This window comes from Phoxinus phoxinus (genome assembly GCF_949152265.1).
Source record: "Phoxinus phoxinus genome assembly, chromosome: 19".
In the NCBI taxonomy this organism is placed as follows: Eukaryota; Metazoa; Chordata; class Actinopteri; order Cypriniformes; family Leuciscidae; genus Phoxinus; species Phoxinus phoxinus.
Genome location: NC_136894.1, coordinates 10658405 through 10679448, shown reverse-complemented (window position 1 = coordinate 10679448; position 21044 = coordinate 10658405). Strand labels below are relative to the sequence as shown.

General features: G+C 37.1%; 2 protein-coding genes across 2 annotated transcripts; one reads left to right on the top strand and one right to left on the bottom strand.

Annotated features, from left to right (window-relative positions):
• Window positions 1-85: 85 nt before the first annotated feature.
• Window positions 86-6776, bottom strand: srfbp1 (serum response factor binding protein 1). Its single transcript, XM_079591295.1, has 3 exons — window positions 6439-6776; window positions 4289-4950; window positions 86-2281 (listed from the first exon to the last, which is right to left on the bottom strand). Exons 2-3 carry the CDS (start codon window positions 4928-4930, stop codon window positions 524-526), a joined length of 2400 nt encoding a protein of 799 aa, XP_079447421.1. The 5' UTR covers window positions 4931-4950; window positions 6439-6776; the 3' UTR covers window positions 86-523.
• maco1a (macoilin 1a) lies at window positions 6545-20293 on the top strand. Its single transcript, XM_079591296.1, has 11 exons — window positions 6545-6793; window positions 8291-8432; window positions 8585-8711; window positions 10239-10362; window positions 11404-11582; window positions 14444-14948; window positions 15038-15196; window positions 16339-16521; window positions 16687-16807; window positions 18295-18469; window positions 18566-20293. Exons 1-11 carry the CDS (start codon window positions 6714-6716, stop codon window positions 18766-18768), a joined length of 1998 nt encoding a protein of 665 aa, XP_079447422.1. The 5' UTR covers window positions 6545-6713; the 3' UTR covers window positions 18769-20293.
• The last annotated feature ends 751 nt before the right edge of the window (window positions 20294-21044 follow it).

Here is a 21044-nt window from a genome sequence, read left to right as displayed (position 1 = left end):
AAAGCTCAGTGTTATCTTAAAGTTAATATATATTAAAAAAACATTTACGTTAATTGAAATAAAATAAATATGAACTGATTTTTTTATCAGTTAAGGTTTAAACTTATTTTATTTCAGTGTATAATACAGCATACATTTCAATTTCTAGTACTCTAACCAAAACTGAAATAAAACAAATAAAAGATAAAAACTATGTGACAAAACCACAACACAAATACTAAAACTTTAAAATTGAAATGGAACATTAAAATAAATACCACTTCAAAATAATAATAAATACTATAAAAGTATTTTAATGATACTTGAAAAAGAAAAAAACTTTAACAGTTTTATCTATGAAATAAATGGAATACATATAACAGGAAATTCACACTGGCTTTTAACAGCACTTCATTGTAAAGAAACAAAGAACAATTCTGTTTTATCTCTGTGTTTTAATACAAATTCTCACTATATATATTAGTTAACAGGAAGAATTATAATCAAAACATGAAAGCATTAAATGAACTTTAGCAGACATTTCTTAATCATCATCATCAAATCGGATCTTTTTCCCTTGGAATACTGTGATTTGTGCCTGCTGTTCTTTTCTTTTCCTGCTAGCCTCCCATGAGGGATGAAGGGACTGCTGTGGTGGATTTGACATGTTTCCAGGTGGACCTCTGGGATTTTGGTTCTGATACTGCTCGAACTGTGACCTTCCCCTCCCTCCCCCTGACGGTCCCGCTTGCCTTTGTCCAGGAACTTTAAAAGTCTGTCTGTTAGGTTTGAAAGGAACCATCCTCCTGTCAGCGCCATGGTCTTGGCCTTTATATTGAGATGTTTTCATCCTACTGTCAGGACCTTTCCTCTGGTTCTGGAATCGAGGAGGTATTGACCCGTCATTGTGAGACGAAGACCCATACTTTGCTTTCTGAGAGGAGACGGTGGATTTGGACAAAGCTGAGCAAAACACAGACTTTAATTTTTCGAGGTTTGTCTCGTGAGGTTTGCTGGTGGCCTCCTTGTCAGGTTCTTGAAGCTCACTCTTTTTCTCCTCGACTTTACCTTGGTTACTTTTCCGTTTCTTGAATTTGCTCACTTTGCCCAGGAAGAAGTCGTCATCTTCACTGTCTTCAGACTGAGACGATTGCTTACGGAAACGTTCTTCTGTGCTGTCATCGAAATATTCCTTCTCTTCCTCATCATCTGATAAATCGCTCTCTTCATCTGCCTCAAGCCTCTTGGCCTCAGGTAGGTCTTGTTTCTTTTGTGACATTAAGGTGATCTCCATTTCTTTGTCTGCTTTATCAACGTTCTTCGGCGGCGTAGACTTTGTGGTGCTTACAGTTGAAGACTTTTCAGGAGAACTTTGGACATTTGGAGCCGTGGCCTCTGCAGTCTGTGATTTAACTTCAACCCCTTTGGAGTCTTCTAAAGGTGTCGTGATGATCTTGGATGGTGGTAATTCAAAAGCATCAGGGTCTTTACTCTCGGTTGGCTCTACAACACCAGACTTATGGATCTCAGTGGAAAAACTCTTCAATTTTTCCTCTACTGCTTTACTAACGTTCTTTGGTGGCGTAGACTTTGTGCTACTTACAGTTGAAGACTTTTCAGGAGAACTTTGGACATTTGGAGCCGTGACCTCTATATTCTGTGAGTTAACTTCGACCCCGCTGGAGTTTTCTGAAGGTGTTGTGATAATCTCGGATGGTGGTAATTCAAAAGCATCAGGGTCTTTACTCTCGGTTGGCTCTATAACACCAGACTTATTGATCTCAGTGGAAAAACTCTTTGATTTTTCCTCTACTAGGTCACCATCCTCCTTGATGTCATCTTTGTCGTCATCCTCTGGTTTCTTATCTTCATTTTTGGACTGCAGCATGTCCCGTCTGTCAATTTTTCTCTGCTCAGCTTTCGCAGCCTTAACTCTTTCTTCTTCGATGGCTTCTTTGACCTTCTGGAGCTTGTTGACGAAGCGGGAATGTGTGATGATACGTGCGATGGCTCTGTCCAATGGGCTTGCCTGAGGGTCCTGTAAAATCTTCTCAAGCTCAGCGTTCTCCTGAAGTGCCATCATGGTCACCTGATCTGGTTTAAGACTCCTTAAAGCCTGGATTTCTTTCAGGATTCCAGCTGCTCTCTCTTGGCTTTCCTTCTCCTCGGTTTCCTGACCCTTCTTCTTCTTCAGAGCTGCCACTTGCTCTGCCATTTTACTGATGATCAGCACCCTCGTCCTCTTCACTTCCTTCCTCATTCTGATCACCTCCATTGGGATGGCCACTGTTTCAGACGAGTCCTGTAAGAGGCATTTTATTTTCAGAATAATCTTCATGTAAAGGGTTCTTTAGAGAAATGATGTTTACTGCAAGAGTTTAAATCTTGAATAAAAGCATGACGTTCAAAGGAACAATTTATCTAAAAAGGAATATTCTGTCATTATTTACTCATTTTAATTCCAAACTTATAAGCGGTTGTTTTTCAGTGGAACACAAAATTGTTTTTCTGAAGTATGTACATCAGTTTTGGGGTCACGGTTCTTTACAATTTCAGTACAGTAGGGAGAATCCATTCTGAAATTATTTATTTTATAAAGACAGCAGCTGCAAAAATTATTATTGTAAAGGTGCACAGTGCATATATACAACAATAATTTTAAGAAGCAAGAATGTTGAAACTCTCTTATGCTCATGAAGCTGCATTAACATTTCAAATGACTGTTTTCCATTGGAATTTATTTTAGTTTTTAGCATCATTACTCCAGTCTTCAGTGTCACGCAATCCTTTAGAAACCATTCTAATATGCTGTTCAAGAAACATGTCTTATTATAATCAATTAGGGCCGTGCGATATGACGATATATATGATGGACGATATAAAAAGCCTATCGTTTTATATTATGCTCTATCGTTTATATCATGGTCTCGCAAAAAACATTGGGTAACACTTTACTTGAAGGGGTGTGCATAAGACTGACATGACACCTTCATAATCATGACATGATACATGTCATGAATATGAAGGAGGTTTTATACATGTTTATGACAACTGTCATTAAGTATCATTCGCTCAATTATGACATTTTTAATGCAAATATGACATTGTTTGAGATGTCTTTGTTATGACACCTTGGCATAAACCAATACATCATAACCTGTCAGTGTCTTTGTCATGACATTACTAAAACAACACAACCTGACATGAATATGTCAAACATGACATAGCAGATTAATTATTAAACTTAAGAAACCACTTCGCTTTATGGGTTAACATTACATTAAACTGGCAGGTGGTTGGTTTTGACATTGGCTGTCATGAGGCCATTATAACATTTTAATGACAAATTAAATTTGTACCACTGTAGTTGAGGTCAAGAAAAATATTCATGACACAGTTTATAATGGCCTCATGACAGCCAATGTCAAAACCAACCACATGACAGTTTAATGTAATGTTAACACGTAAAGCTAAGTGGTTTCTTAAGTTTGATAATTAATCTGCTATGACATGTTTATGACATATTTATGACAATTTATGTTGTCTTGGTAATGTCAAGTTGTCATTACCAAGACATCTCAAACAATGTCATATTTGTTGTGTGGATGACGTTGATGAATAGTAGTTCAACTGCATTTGAAATAGAAATCTTTTGTAACATTATAAAAGTCATTTTTTAATGCATCCTTGCTGAATAAAAGTATTAATTTCTCTCTGTTTTTTTTTTTTTTTTATCTTACTGACCCCAAACTTTTGAACCATGGTGTATCTGGACTAAACCATTCTTAACTAGAAAAGTGAATCATTATTTTTAAAGTTTCAATACTTGTTTTAATATCAAATCCCAGTTTTTTTCCCCAAAATCTTACATTTCCTGTTTTATTCTAAATAAGTACAAATCTATTTTTTAGGTTTGCTTTACAATTTCAAACTTTCCGATTATTTTCCAACTTTGGGAAACTGGCCATGAAAACACAAAAGAAGATATTTTGAAGAATGTCGGTAACCCAACAGTTAATAGACCCCATTGTCTTCCATAGTATTATGGAAGTCAATGGGGGCCTACCAACTGTTTGGTTACTGACATTCTCCAACATATCTTCCTTTGTGTTCAGCAGAAGAAAGAAATAATACAGGTTTGGAACAACTTGAGGGTAAATGATGACAGAATTTTTTAAGTTAACTTTTCCTTTAAAGTAAGTTAACCTGTAGTTTTTTTTTTTTTTTTTTATAGCTAGACTAATTATTTAACCTGTACTCTAATCTAAAATAATTTCATAAACACCATGCAATTTAAAATTACACCAACCTCAACTGTTAATGTTTCTTCATTCTGGCACGGATCGGTCTGTTCTTTTAATGTCTCCTTACTGGGTTTCTGGCTCTCCTGTGAGGAACCATCAATCTCCTCTTGCTGTTCATCTGTGTTTTTATCACCCACCTCCTCTGTCAGTTTCTCATTATCACCGTTTGATTTCTCTGAACCAACATCATCATCATCTGCTTGTGGCTGATCTAGCAACGTGACACTTTCTGCATTGTCTTTTCCTTGTTTTCCTGCTTTTCTTGCATTTATTCTCTCATCTTTGAAAGCTTTGATGGCTGCTTTTATGTTCTGGATTCTCTTGCTGAACTGTGGATGAGTGGCGATGCGGGCGGTGGCCCGCTCGGTCAGGCTGGCCTCTTTATTCCGGCACACTTTGTCAAAGCTGATGTCCTTCTGTAAGGCGGCCTTGGTGACGCTGTCAGGCACAACAACTTTCAGCTCATGGATCTCCTCCCGAAGCCTCGCCGCTCGCCTGCGGAACTTCTCCACGTCTGCCTCATTTCCTTTCTTCTTCTCCAAGGCTGAGATCTGACGGGCGAGTTTACGGATGAGGAGCACCTTCACCCTTTTAACCTCCGGCCTCATCTTGACCACCTCATTGCTGAGGTTCAGTACCGCAGGCATCTTTATGTACTTTCTGAAAGCTGGATTGAGAAAAGCAACAGGTGGTGTAAGCATGCTAATAAAAATGTGATTTTTGGTTATGTTTTATGTTTTCACATCATGAAGTTATGTGATCTCCACATTTCAATTTTAGTCTAGGGTCGTTACTTGCTCACAGACACAAGGTCTTGGTGCACATAAATACCACACAGTACCGGTCAAAAGTATGGAAACATTACTATTTTAAATGTTTTTGAATTAGGTCTTATGATCATTAAGCCTGCATTTATTTGATTAAAAATACAGAAAAAACATTGTGAAATTTTATTACAATTTAAAATAATGGTTTTCCATTTAAACTTTAAAATATAATTTATTTATGTGAAGTAAAGCTGAATTTTCAACAGCCATTACTCCAGTCTTCAGTGTCACATGATATTTCAGAAATCATTCTAATATTTTTTTTTTGGAACCTGTGATCTACATGACTCGATGAATAAAACATTTAAAAAGAACAGCATTTATTCAAAGTATAAATCTTTACTAGCCCTTCTTATCAATTTAACACATCCTTGTTGAATAAAAGTTTAAATTTATTTTAAAAAAAGAAAGACAAAAAAATATTACTGACCCCAAACTTTTGAACGGTAGTGTATTGTTACAAAATATTTCTATTTTAAATAAATGCTGTCCTTTTAAACTTTTTATTCATTAAAGAATCCTGAAAAAAATATCACAGGTTATAAAAAATAGAAGTTGCAAATGCAAAACTCTTTCCACATTGATAATAAATCAGCCTATTATAATGATTTCTGAAGGATCATGTGACTGAAGACTGAAGTAATGGCTGATGAAAATTCAGCTTTGCATCACATAAATTGATTATATTTTAAAGTATATTAAAATTAAAATAAATATTATTTTAAATTGTAATAATATTTCATTATGTTACTGTTTGTTCTGTATTTTTGATCAAATAAATGCAGGCTTGGTGAGCATAAAATAGGCTACTTCTTTGCAGTATATACTAGCAATTTACAAAAAGTATTTGTGTGTTACAAGAAAATAATGCTGAGTATTGAGTACATCATTAAATCAATACAAAATAATCACTTAAATTATTTAACATCACAACACATCAGTTAAAAATTAGATGGCCAAGTAAAAGGTCTGTGTGCGTATGTTATATTGTAATAACTATTCAACGCAAATACAATGTTGACATGATCAGCTTCGTGAAACCAACACAATCTGTGAGTGACTTACACGCGAAACAATCAACCAATCTTAATAAACATAAACATAACTTCGCAAACACATCTAATTGCAAAACTTTTATTCAAATAATAATTTATTCTCGCGACATGTCCCAACAAATTCTTGTTTCAAGCATGGCTGAAGGCATGTGTTGGAGTGATCGAATGTGCCCTACTTATATACACAAGCTTTACATAATATGCCACCACTTTTACTTGAGTATGATTATGCAAACCTTCCTATCCGCAGTTTATGTCAATATTAACACTTACCTCTACAAAATAATAATGAAAATCAAGCAGAAGAGTTGACTGCTCAGGACGCCGCCATCTTGACTTGCGAACGTAGCGCACGGCGTCGTTACGTCACGAGGCTTCCAGAATAAAAATGGGAGGGCCTCACGCAGAGTGTTTTTATTTATTTATTCGTGTCTGAAAGGAGGAAAACACTGACATCCTCGCATTGGCGTAGCGATGCGCATCAGTATTAGGACGCTCACGTAGTTTCCCTCGAGTGTTTGAAGTTACAGGAATCTAAAGAGTGGAGAATGAAGCGGCGCAATGCGGACTGCAGCAAACTCCGTCGCCCGTTGAAACGGAACCGAATCACCGAGGGTATTCACAGCAGGTACGGACAGGGAACCGCACGGCCACTCGACCGCACCGTAATGGCGTCTCTGAACTGAGCTTGGCTGTATGTGAGCTGTCACAGTCAGATACAGATCACAGTTCAATGTGATCATTCAACTCCGGCCTGACTGCAGTTTAGACCAAGATACCTCTGACTCCTCTCAGTAAAGCATAATATGTGTGGATGCTGGTTTTCGTGTATCATCCATGGGCTTCAGTAGTGCATGGGCTTTAGCGTTTTGGATTAATAAGCATTATATTTAGCCCTGGCCATGTTATGAATGTTCTTCAGGTTGTGCAGTTGCCTTTTATAGCCATCATCATCATCATCACTATGTCTTGCTGGAAGATCCAGCTTGTTTTTGGATCATGGTAGCTGGTGATTTTTAGCTGGTCATTGGCTGGTCAACCAGCTACTCTTAAAAATAAACGTTCTTTGTTGGAACTGATGGTTACATGAAAAACCTTTAACATCCATGGAACCTTTTTGTTGCACAAAATGCTTTTTTAAATTGTTCAAATGGTCTTCACGTGTAAAATATTGTTTTACTTTTAAGAACTGAAAAGTTATTTGGGGAACCAAAATCTGTCCTTTATGGTGTCACTTTGAATACCTCATTTTGGAATCTTTATTTTTAAGAATGTGCCATGTTAAAAAGAAAAACAGCTTGATCAACATTGTGTTGCTGGTCCTAGATAGTCTACCAGAAACCAACTAAGCTGCCAAATGTTTTTGCCACGTTATTGTAACGTTTTTGACACGTACGCTCTTTTTATATATATATATATATATATATATATATATATATATATATATATATATATAATATATAGGTGTCAGGTGAATGTTATGAAGGAATCCTAATTCAAACTGATTGTTGACTGTTTCCTTCTAGAAAGATGTGTAGATTAAACCCTGTGTGCAACTTGATCCTGCAAGTTTTGGTTTGTTCAACTTCCACATGACACTGTGTTGCTGTTGACTGAAACTTTATATCTGCTGTCCATCTGAAATGTGTTTATATAAACACACTACCAAGATATACTCTGCCAAGACCTCATTTTGGCTTTGTATATTTTAATAGTTTTAACATGCGGGATTCCCATAGTTCTGAAAAACACTGAAAATAACCCGAAAAGGTCATGGAAATGTAATGTGTAGAAAGTCATGGAAATGTCTATAGTGAATGTAAATATCTGTGGTTATGATCTGCATGGATACTCGCATAAGTTTCTTTTTGCACACAAATAAGTATAATATTTATTATTGTATTATTTAATATATATATTTTCTTCATTTTAATGTTTTACTATTGATATCAAATAAATGTATTCTCCCTAGCACTGAATTTATAAACGCTTAGGCTATTAAGTAATCATGGAATCTGGATTCCAGTAATTGAAATTCATTTATAGAAAGGGTTTGCCTAAGACATAGACTTTAATATGTGTTTTATTTATTTGTTAATATTATGAATTTCTTTTGATCTGGCAGTACCTTTCTGTACCTGAAGTTCCTGGTCGTTTGGGCGCTGGTTCTGCTGGCTGATTTCGTGCTGGACTTCAGGTTCGAGTATCTGTGGCCTTTCTGGCTCTTCATCAGGAGTGTTTATGATTCCTTTAGATATCAGGGATTGGTGAGTGTTTGAATTCCCAGCGTTGTGTAATTGAGCAACTAATGGCTCACTGTCGTCTTGGTCCTTTGTAAACCAGTCTTGATGTCTTTGAGTGACATGTTCTACACTGGTTAAATCAATTATCTCTACTCTTTTCTTCTCTTATCCCATAGGCGTTCTCTGTGTTCTTTGTGTGTGTCGCATTCACGTCAGACATCATCTGCCTCCTGTTCATCCCTAAACAATGGCTGTTCTTCGCTGCCAGCACGTATGTCTGGGTACAGTACGTGTGGCATACAGGTAAGTCAACACTGCTCAAGCACCCGTCATACTTTCCATGAGTATCTTTTTAGGAGTGAGGGCACTGACACATTAGAGCTGATTGAATGTTAGAGAATGCTGGGAATGTATTGATTGGATGGGGATGGTGCGTGGCAAGTGTTTGCGGAAGTGATGCTCCATCATGCAACTGAAAGTTGCAAGCTTTGCCATTGGCATCCATTGACTAATACAAAGTGCAGACATGTGGATCCAGTTGTGCTTCCAGAAACCCAATAATTCCACATTCCTGTCTGATATACTCCCAGAGGTGTTGCTAGTGTGTAAGTGCACAAAAGCCTTTGTCACTTATTATTCAGTAGCATAATTAAGGAGGATTCTGCTAAATATTACGCAACTATTCACTTCCCTGGCAGTTACTAGAGAGGGAGATGTTGCAAGGGCTTTTCTTATGCAAACGATACCATTTAGATCTCTCTAGAGTCTAGACTGTTGTTCATCTTAAATATGTTTGATGATTGCGTAAAAGAAAACTGAGCAAGTGGCCTTTTTTCTCTAAAAAGTTTGGGGTTGGTACGATTTTTTTTATTTATTTATTTATTTTTTGGAAAAAGTCTCTTAATGTTCATAAAGGCTGCACTTATTTGATCTAAAATACAGTAAAACTGTAATATTGTCAAATCTGTACTATTGTACATTTAAAAATAGTAGCTTAATAATCTAAATGTTTTCTATGTATCTTAAAAATGTATTTTAAAATGTAATTTATTCCTGTGATGGCCAAGCTGAATTTTCAGCATCATTACTCCAGTCTTCAGTGTCACATGATCCTTCAGAAATCATTCTAATATGCAGAAAGAAACATTTCTTCTTCTTATTATTATTATTAGCATGAATGTTGAACCATGATACTTTTTTTCAGGATACTTTGATGAATAGAAAGTTCCAAAAAACAGCATTCATTAGAAATAGAAGTATTTTGTAACCTTCTATATGTCTTTATTATCACTTTTAATTAATTGAATGCATCCTTGCTGAATATATGCCTCCATGTAGAGATTTTCCTTGCTCTTGAGTTTAAACAGCAGAGGTATTTGATTGATTTTTGAGTGCTCCTGTCATTATGTCCTTTTCTTGGGTCGATTCAGTGATACCTCAGGAGAGAGGAGGAAAATAATTGCTGACACTGAGTGATTGTTGCTTGAAAACCGTTTCAATATGCCTTGAGCTGCGACTGTGATTGCTCCTGCTGACACACAACTTGCAGCGTGTCTCAACAAGAGAGGGTGCTTTCAGCAAGCTGGGGTTTTGTTTGCAGCCTAGAGCTTGTTTTGTGAAACCGGTGACGTTGTTGATCTGCCACACAATCAGTTGCCTTTTATTTAACCTCACTGATGACCCCAAAGGTCACTAATGGGCTAGAAGTCGTTATATTTTGAATAATTATGCATTCCTATATATGCCGTAAGAATGTCATAACTATTAACGGCAAGCTAGAGATCAATTGTCGACTGCTATACATAGTTTTTCTATTTTCTTTCTTTACAGAGCGAGGTGTTTGTCTGCCCACTGTCTCTCTCTGGATTCTTTTCGTCTACATCGAAGCAGCCATCCGATTCAAGGATTTGAAACATTTTCATGTAGACCTTTGCCGTCCATTTGCAGCTCACTGGTAAGATTTGTTTGATGCATACTTGCCCTCATGTCGTTTCTAACCAATATGACTTCCTTTCAGTTATGGTACATAAGAGGAGAAATTATGAAGTATGTTCATGCTGCTCTTTTCAATAAAACAAACACAAAACAGCATGAACTTTCTTCACAACATATGTTTTTAATTAAGTCATGAAGGTTTGTATAATTTTAAAGGTGTCCTATTTTTATTTATTTTTACATTTTCAACTTTCTTTAGTGTGTAATGTTGCTGTTTGAGCATGAAAAAGGTCTCCAAAGTTAAAAAGCACAATGGCTTTCAAAGTAAGCACTTTTTTGGAGTTCCCTGAAATTCATCAATTGTAGTCTTGAGTGTTCTTCCAGGAATGTACACATCACAATATTCCTCATTTAAATAATTCCTGCTCAAAGCATATGCAAAAAAAGGGGCGAAGCCTGGTTGAGTTGCGTTTGTAGTGTGTTGAAACTCGCTGTTATGGCGTGACATTTCCACACGCGATCAAAGTGGTTGACCAATCACAACACACTTGTATTATTTTCATGTTATCACTGTGAAGGTGCTTTGATACAATCTGTATTGTAAAAAACGCTATATAAATAAAGGTGACTTGACTTGACTGGTCCAGCCAATCAGAGCACACTGCGCTTTTCGGAAGGAGGGGCTTCATTGAGATCAGTACTAAGCTGTGTTAATACAGACAGACTGGGAAGAGAGGTGCTGCAATGTAAAATATGTGAAAATGACTTTGAAAAAGGGCATAATAGGTCCTCTTTAAAGGTTTATGAAATCTCACACCACATATAGTTTCACAATTTTTTTTTATTTTTCAACATGTAGTAAATATCTGATGTAACTGTACTACCTGTAGTGCAGCAGTCAGTTTTGTATTTGTAAACACACTGATGGCGTCTCCATAGCAGCACATGGGAGTGTTGCCACTATTTGAAGGTGTCTGATGTTGAGTCATCACTTGTTGTTCCAATCCTTTTTTTCTTCTTCTGTATTCTGTAACATGTTGTTCTAACCCTTTGGTTACAGCATTGGCTATCCCGTGGTGACGCTGGGCTTCGGCTTCAAGAGTTACGTGAGCTATAAGATGCGTTTGCGGAAGCAAAAGGAGGTGCAGAAGGAAAATGAGTTCTACATGCAGCTCCTACAGCAGGCCCTGCCCCCAGAACAACAGATGCTTCAGAGACAGGAACGAGAGACAGAGGAGGGTAAGATTGCCATTTGGCTATTATGATAATACAATATTAACTGACACAAAGACAAAAAATGGGTCAGTCAAAAATCAACAAGGCATTGACTTCACAACCATGATCTCATTACCATATGATTGATGACCGTTCATATGCAAAAGTTTGAGGTCGGTTTATAAAAAAAAAAAAAGAGTTATGAATTCATAAACAATAATGTTCCTTGGTCTTTTGACACATAAAGACTGATATACTCACCAGAGGTGTCAAAAGTATTCACATTCATTACTCAAGTAGAAGTACAGATACTAGGGTTTAAAATGACTTTTGTAAAAGTTGAAGTATCAACTCAAGCTTTTTACTCAAGTAAAAGTGTAAAAGTACTGGATTTTAAAACTACTTAAAGTATAAAAGTAAAAGTAATGCAAGGCAAAAAATGCCATTAAGGACAAAAACTTAGACTGCGCCAAAGGGGCCTATAGTGCATCCCAAAAAAAAAATATTCTAAGGCCATAATGACTATAATGTTATATATATTAAAATGTAAATGTTGAAAAACTTGTGAGGCACTAGGCTACCTGTTTCAGCTGCATATAAGGATTTCGGATATTGCCATCTTTGTGGGGATATTTTGACACTATAATGGTTGCGTGCACACACACACACACACACACACACACACACTCTCTCTCTCCTCTCTCTCTCTCACACACACACTCTCTCTCTCCTCTCTCTCTCTCTCTCACACACACACACACACACACACACACACACGCGCACTCTCTCACTCTCTCCCACACACACACACCTTCTCTCTCTCCACACTTTCTCTCTTCTCTCTCTCACACACACACACACTCTCTCTCTCTCTCTCTCTCTCTCTCTCTCTCTCTCTCTCTCTCTCTCTCTCTCTCACACACACACACACTCTCTCTCCTCTTTCTCACACACACTAACGATTATGTTTGCCACTTATCCCGCGATTGTCATACAGTAGGCAATATTGTAAAAACGGCTGTCCCCAAAGCAATATTTGACGCGATTTGCCCCGTATTCTTGAGCACAAAACTGTTGATTCATCATTTCTCCCTCGCTTACCGCATTTACAGTAGGTTTCCTTCGGAGGAGTTTTGCCGCTTTGCACAACCAAATGTAACTACAGCGCGCCGCGCGGACAGCCTCTCACAAGTTAGAAAGAAAACACAAAGCCAATCAGTTTAGCGATGTGTGTTCAGGAGGCGGGACTCAGATCTAAAACAAGCAGAAATGAAATAGGAGTAACGAGGCTATTTTTAAAATGTAAGGAGTAGAAAGTACAGATAATTGCGTGAAAATGTAAGGAGTAGAAGTAAAAAGTCGGCTGAAAAATAATTACTCAGTAAAGTATAGATACCCAAATTTTCTACTTAAGTAATGTAACGAAGTATTTGTACTTCGTTACTTGACACCTCTGATACTCACGGCAAGTTCTTTTTCGTTTAGGGGTAAAACGAATTTTAAAATACTTGGCCAGCGATATACCGTATCGAACAGATGAAGCATGAATATGTTTAGATGAACAGCGTTTAGATGAATATGTAAATATGTTCTGCACGCTTTCCTCTCAATAACAAAATAAACGCGCAACAAAATTGAGAAAACAGCAAGAATTTTTAATAAAGCATAAGAAAAGCATTTGATCATAGCACCGTGGATATGTTACCACGAGCTCTGCAATTCGGCACTCTAGTAAAGTCACGTCACGTTTATTTATATAGCACTTTATAAAACGGATTGCTTAAAATCAAGCAACTTTTACTGTATTAAATATGAAAATCAGTGTCTTGTTTCATCAGACGTACAACTTGATTTTCTACTATAAAGCAGCTCTTCAATGTGTTCGTTTTCACACACGGGTCACGTCTGACCTCGACTGACTGAGTTTTTGTACTATAGTGCAGCAGTCAAACTGTGAATAGTTGTTATTTGCTTTTCTTTCCTTTGCTTCGTGTATTTACCATTTGGTTAATGCAGCGGATTCCCGGATACGAATAAAAGCACGTAGAGGACGCTGCTTTTGTTATTATTTTGATCTAAGACATTTGTTGTTCTCCTGAATCTTCTGTTTTGTCATCAGTAAGACATTTCTACACTTCATTTTATTTTTATTTTGTATTTTAAACACGACACTGCAAATGACAATGTATACTTTTTTCACTTTATCGAAAAGGATATACAACGAATAACCTGTAAGAATGACTGTGCGACAAACGATACATTCATTCATAATTAGTTTACATGAAACATGACAGGAATTATCCTGTCAACTATAACTGTGGTAACTCTTAAACTTTATTTGCCACAACCAAGACTCATAAAGCATATGTAATGCACTGGAGACTGGAGTAATGATGCTGAAAATTCAACTTTAAACTTTCAATCTAATTAATATATCCAAATAGAAAATGTTTTTCAGTATTTTTCACAATATTACACATTTTTGATTAAATGCCGTTTTGGGGAGCATAGGAAACTTCTTTTAAAAACGTATCTTAATGACCCAAAACGTTTTTATTACACAATGCTTGTAATGTTGGTAACTATCAAAAATATGTTCAAAGTCCTAGTTGATATCACGCTGGGAATGAAAGGGTCAAGTTTGGTGTACTCCACGCTGTGTGCTTTGGATGTATACCACACATTTTGCCTAATGTTCCATCCTTGCAGCAGATTTTCATACTGCACACATTACACATAGTGCAAAAATAAATAAGTCATTATGGTAGTATTACAAAGCTATTAATTTGCATGATGCTTTCCAATTTGTATTTTTCATTTGAAGTCATAGCAGTCAGACAGCATTGCTTTGTATCCTTAAAATCTCTCTTTAATTTATTTGGCAGCCACTTCAAAAGGCATGTCTGAAGCAGACTCTGTGTTAGTGGCTCAGAACGGCACTGCTAATACCAAGAAACTGACCATCTCTCTGCCTGAACTGGAGTACAAGGAGAAGGGCAAAGATGGGGGGAAAGACAAAAAACAGCAGCAGCACAGCATAGGAATAAACAACAACATCTTACAGACTGTGGATGCTAAACTACAGGACATTGAGTATATGGAGAACCACCTAAACACTAAGAGACTCAACAATGAGCTCGGCGGCAGCGCAGAGAACCTGTTCCTAAAAGAGGAGGTAGGCGGTGGAGGAGGAGGATCTGCCCCCTCTAAACATTACAAAAACTCCTCCCCCCGTAGCCACAGCTCCACCAATGGCAGCGTACCATCCTCCTCATCCAGCAGGAGCGAAAAGAAACAGAAGTGTGCAGGGAAGAACCTTGCACCTCACAGAGATCTGATGGAGAACTGTATACCTAACAACCAGCTCAGTAAGCCAGATGCATTAGTGCGGTAAGACTCCTCATGCAGCAACTACTGTGGTCCGGTTGAGCCATTGGAGTGTGTTTGTTCTGTTTATTCACTTTTTCTCTGTTTTTCAGGCTTGAGCAGGACATAAAGAAGTTGAAGGCTGACCTGCAGGCGAGCAGACAGGTGGAGCAAGACCTGCGCAGTCAGATCAGCTCTCTGAGCAGTGCCGAGAGAAGCATGCGCTCTGAGCTGGGGCAGCTCCGCCAGGAAAACGAGTTACTGCAAAACAAGTGAGAAATATGCAAATACAAATTTTAAACCGGGGGCTCTAAGACCCTGTCTCAAATGGTACCCTAAACACTCGCGGTCTTCCTACGAGTCTGCAAGTTTGCTGCGTAACGCTGCTTTGACTGTCAGGTGGAAGTCAGTGCAGGCTCAGCAAAAGTGCCCATCGAGGGTGCACAGCGTCCGCAAAGCACACTTCTGAAACCTAAAATAACAAATGGGACTAGACCGTAAGTGCAAATGAAGTGTACCATTTAGGACAGGGCCAAACTTTGATTACCTGGACCACTAGTCTATGGTCTATTTTTCACTGAGTATGAATAGTGTCAGTTTAAGTCACCATTAAATCACCATTTCACTCAGATATACGGTAGGCTAAAAAGAAAAGATTATCGCACCTTCCGTTTCATGCCGACTGTAAATATGTAAGATTCAAAATTCATCATTGATTATCACAAATCGCTGTGAGAGGTCAGTCTTTATCAGCGCTGACAAATGTAACAGGTTGCAGGTAGGGACAATAATTTACACCTGCATAAAGACCATTAGACAAGACTGCCAAGTTTAGAAAATAATAAAATATAGTTTCCGTTAATCAAAACAAAGCTGAAATATATAAATATTAGATAAAAACTTAAAAAATAAATAGAATTTTCATGATTTATTTAATTTCAACTGATGAAATAAAGTTCTAAAATGACTAAAATTATAAACTAAAAAAAAACTGAAATAAATATAAAGCTAAATAGAATTATTAAATAAAAGCTTTAAAAAAACACAAAAGCACAATACAATTCCTAGAACTAAAATTAAAATGAAAACGGAAAATAGAAAAATTAAATCTCATTCAAAATATTAATAAATTAATATATAATTAACTAACTGGTCATAACTGACCAGTTAGAGTTTTTTTTTTTTTATAATACATTTTATTTGTATAGCTCCTTTTTGTACTTAAAATCAAAAATTTTAAAAAAGCTCAAACGTTTAAGAAAAGTGTAAATTAAAAAAAGAGTCTGGACCCCATTTTAAGGCTAATAACTATCTAGTCTTTTTTTTTTTTTTTGGTAACACCTGAGATAGAGATTTCCATCACTCTACCTGCAGTTGTTTGTGCCAGTGTTGATTATGTGCTTCTCTGTCTTAGGCTTCATAACGCTGTGCAGGCCAAGCAAAAGGACAAGCAAATGATTGTGCAGCTGGAGAAGCGGCTCAAGGCAGAACAGGAAGCGCGAGCCGCCGTGGAAAAACAGCTTGCAGAAGAGAAGAAAAGAAAGAAGATGGAAGAGGCTACAGCCGCACGTGCTGTTGCTCTGGCAGCTGCCTCCAGGTAAGACATGAATAACTCGCCCAAAAATATTGTTCCATCCCCATATACTTTTACTATTTTCTGTGGAAAATACCCTTTAAATGATTATATGGAGCTCTGTGTGCATTTATGTGTCTTGTGTTATGTCTTTGTACTGGTGGGCTTCACTTTCGCTTCCATTCACAGAGGGGAATGCACAGACTCGCTGAGGAGTCGCATACGTGAGCTGGAGTCAGACTGCAAGAAGCTCATGCACGACATGAAGTTAAAGGAGGAACTAATCAGAGAGCTAGAAATCAAAGCGCAAGTAAGCCGGAACCCCTGCTGACATGGTGCTTTCCCAAGAGCAATATTATAAATAAATAAAATTAAGTTGACGTGTGGTTGTCCAAGAATGTTCTATACGTTTAGACCTTGGACCTTTTTATTTCTTTTACTGATTTTACTGTAATTTTTTTTTTTTGTAAGTAAATTATATTTGGTCTGATTCCTGGGACAAAACATTTGGTCTGATTTGGTCTGATTCCTGGGACAAAACATTTGGTCTGATTCCTGGGACAAAAACGTTTGACCTGATTCCTGGGACAAAATGTTTGGTTTGATTTGCCTGGATTCATAGATAAAACATTTGGTCTGATTTGGCCTGATTCCTGGAACAAAATGTTTTGTCTGATTTGGTCTGATTCCTGGGACAAAACCTTTGGTCTTATTTTGCCTGATTACTGGAACAAAACGTTAATCCTCTAGAGTCTAGAGTAGACCATCGGTTCCCAACAGGGGGGTTGCGTGAGTTTTTTGTGGGGGGGTCGTGTCATATTTTGAAAAGTTTTGAGCAATGAGAATTAAATAAAAGTCCCTACTTTTTCTGTGAAAAATTTACAAAATTTATATAATGAGCGAGTTCATCATGAATCCATTTTCTAATCTGTGTTTTTGTCTTATCCTGAACCACTATGGTACTCCTATAATAAGTGTTTACATTGGGACTATTTTACACTGGTTCGGATCGCTGCCGCTGCGGAGTAGCCCAGTACCTTCGTGACTCGTCATAGATGTACACAGAGAGAAGTAGTTCCGGCTACAATGTTCTTCCGAAAGACGCATTATTCTGTTAATAAACGCAAGTTAGCGCCAAAAGCGTCAAAAATAAAGCCTCACATTGATAAAGCCTCACAAATAACATGCAAGTATTGAGGTCCCAGACAGCAGTCATTTAGTAATAGCCTATATTCTTTCTTTTTTTACCTACACACCAGTGTGAACATTTTTGTTACTGCATTTCAAATAGTGCCAATTTATAGACTACTCCTAGGCTTACGTTTTTAAACGACAAAGGCCCTACTGATGTTTCTGTTATTGTATTTTCAATATCATAGGCTATTATTTGTGCATAAACATATCTGGTTATAGTAAACATACCGTTTGTTTGAAAACAACATATTTTGTCATCCTTGCTGCAAGCTTACAAGAGCGATAATATCATTAAATGTGAAGGGAGGCCCTAAAATATTTTCTTGGGGAAAAAGGGGGTTTCAGACAAAAAAAGGTTGGGAACCACTGCTCTATACAATTGGCTGCAAACTCTTATTCTAGTCTGGAAGCAGCGTCATATCAATCAGCTAGAAAAAAAATCTCACCCTACAGTTTTTCCCTACAATGTTTCACGCAGCAATCACATCAAATTATGGATGTTAAATAAGTTGTGAATGTTGTTTCATATTGTCAGTTTCAAATCTTTTCGACAACTAAAAAGTACCTTCATATGCTTCCTCGCCTCTTTGTTTCTCTGTGCAGGAGCTGCGTAAATATAAGGAGAACGAAAAGGACACGGAGGTTCTGATGTCAGCACTGTCGGCCATGCAGGACAAGACCCAGCACTTGGAGAACAGTCTGAGTGCTGAGACCAGAATTAAACTGGATCTCTTCTCAGCACTCGGAGATGCCAAGCGACAGCTAGAGATTGCTCAAGGTCTGCCCTTTCCCTGTCCTAATAGAGCTCTATATCGACTATATTTCTGCTTCCGCTCTCACTGACCTATCGTCTTTTTTTTTGCCCTGCTCGCAGGTCAGATTTTGCAGAAGGATCAGGAGATAAAAGAGTTAAAGCAGAAGATCGCAGAAGTCATGGCGGTCATGCCCAGCATCACCTACTCTGCAGAGACCAACAACATGACCCCTGTGACCCCACATTACTCCTCCAAGTTCATGGACACCAGTCCTTCCAGCTTGGACCCCAATGCCTCCGTCTACCAGCCGCTCAAAAAGTGAATGTTCACACACATCGTCCACTTTGCTCTTTGATTTGTCTAAAAGTTCAGTATGCAAACCAATGGAATGGGGTAGTATTTTTGTTTGATTTACCCCTCCTCTGTTAGTATGACTTCTTTGTTATTGCTAATGTATGTGGAGGATTAGAGGGGAAAAAATGGATGTCACATTAACAAGAACTGCCCTTGCCCTGAACTGCCCTGTTATTTTTGAAACTCTTACACCGAAGTTCTTTTCTTGGTAACGGCACTTCAGCCTGTTGTGGTTCTTTTGTCATCCTATATCCGTTTTGTGAGGTCTTCATCAAGACCTTTCATGATTTTATTAGTACCACCTCATCTTTGTGTTGAATCTGAACCGTTTTATGTGCCAGAAATGGTGGCATGACTTCTTTTACTTCCCTGGTGTAAGCGTACTTATTTAAGTTCATTGAATGTAAAAAGAAAAGGGAAAAATGTATTGAGATGAGGTACAAGTATTAGTGATGGAAAACATGTCGTGTTTGTTGCAATGGAGTGATTAAGAATACATTTCAGTTTAATTATGACCATAGTATTGTACATCTGTTTTCGGGGAGGTACAATTTATTTCATTACAGGTGTTGGATCTGAATTAGATATATTTTTTTCAAATTTTTCGTTCCTCCTAATGCTGTTTTCCAAGATGTCGAAGACACGAAAAAAAACCCACGTGTTTAAAAAGGGACTGATTTTCACATTGTTTTTGTGGACAAAAATGCTGCATAAATATTTGGGAATGTTGTCGTATTTTGCGGTCAATGCAAGTCCTTTTTGTTACCGGACAAAATTGAAATAGAATTTAGTTGAAACCAGTTGAAAAAAAACTGAACATATGATGTCTTGTTTGCCAGTTGTTATGTTACACAGTGCCTTGAAATATCTTGTTTAATATATTCTCACACACTTCCCATGCCATGTTCAGCCACTCCTAGAATCCATCTGATTGGTTAGCATACCATATGACCTGTTATTCCCAAGTGTGGCATTGAAATCATCTGCCCTCTTGTTGCCATGTGTTGTGTCGGGGGGGAAAAACACAGATAACAGCGAGCCCACTTTAATCCACTAGTTATCAATGTTCCATTATTTCTGCCGTTTCTAATTTGCATTAACATGTTAATTGCATTTTATAATATTTGCTGAATGGTTTGATTTTGGTCAAATGTGCCAATGTTTTCTCCCCTCTACCATTTAATGTCATTGACGATAATGCAAACTATACACGCATCATTTTGTAGAGCCCTCATTGCAGATAACGTCTAAAATCAATCCATTAATGCTTCATTACAAAGTTCTACTTTACATTTCTCCTTCATTGGTTTAAGGATTGTGTCAAGATCCAGGCAGAATATGCCTGTTTGGTTTAGTCCTTGTTTTACAACAGGGGTTTCTTTTTTATTTGTCTACCTTGGGAAAGTATTACTGTGGATTGCATTTGGTGTTTTTATGGTAAACTTTGTGGAGAGTAAAGAACACGCCTTTGTTTCTCATTGTTTGGATTTTTTTAAAGAACCAAGCTAAAGTGTGTGTGCGTGCGTGCGTGCGTGTGTGTAGGGGAGTAAAATACCTTATCACGGTACTTGCTTTGAGGAACTTGCACTTCATTCAAGTGCTATTCAACTTGAATATTTCACAATTACATTTACAAGGGGAAAAAATGTGGTTTACTCCTTTCAATGTCATTTTGCCTTCTAAATACTTAACTTCTAAAAACTTAAATCTTTTCTTATTTTTACCCTTCATACACTTTTGCAAATGTAATGTATATTTACAGCAGTAAAATATGTAATTGTAATGCTAGATCTAATTGGCTACAAGTTTGGTTGTTCGTCCTTGTGAAATAGAACAATAAAAAGTTTTTTCATTAACTGAAATAAAATAAAAACCTTAAACGTATTGTTCTTCAGCTAGATGCCCAGGCAGCATTTCTTATTTTTGTTTATTAAGGTAACTTACTGCTAAACATTTACAATTTGGTCAAATCTATAGACGTTAAAAAACTAACAAAATTACTAAAACTTTGAAATTAAAATGAAAACAGAAAATATATATAAAAATGTATTTAAAATATGAACAAAAACTACTGCAGTGATTCTCAAACAGGGGGCCCGAAACCCAATAGAAACATTCTGGGGACTGCAGGATGTCTTAAAAATTAAATGATTCAAATGAATACTTTATTATTAATCCGATTAATGTTAATAACATTATTATTAAAAATAAAAAGATACTATATATTTTCCCTCTCCTAAATAA

What these genes read in the sequence shown, in the direction of transcription:
- maco1a (XM_079591296.1), top strand. Translation starts at nt 6,714, where the DNA reads ATGAAGCGGCGCAATGCGGACTGCAGCAAACTCCGTCGCCCGTTGAAA. An exon ending in ACCGAGGGTATTCACAGCAG is followed by an intron (nt 6,794 to 8,290) that starts GTACGGACAGGG and finishes TTGATCTGGCAG; the next exon opens with TACCTTTCTGTACCTGAAGT. An exon ending in CCTTTAGATATCAGGGATTG is followed by an intron (nt 8,433 to 8,584) that starts GTGAGTGTTTGA and finishes CTTATCCCATAG; the next exon opens with GCGTTCTCTGTGTTCTTTGT.
- srfbp1 (XM_079591295.1), bottom strand. Translation starts at nt 4,930, where the DNA reads ATGCCTGCGGTACTGAACCTCAGCAATGAGGTGGTCAAGATGAGGCCG. An exon ending in AAGAAACATTAACAGTTGAG is followed by an intron (nt 2,282 to 4,288) that starts GTTGGTGTAATT and finishes TGCCTCTTACAG; the next exon opens with GACTCGTCTGAAACAGTGGC.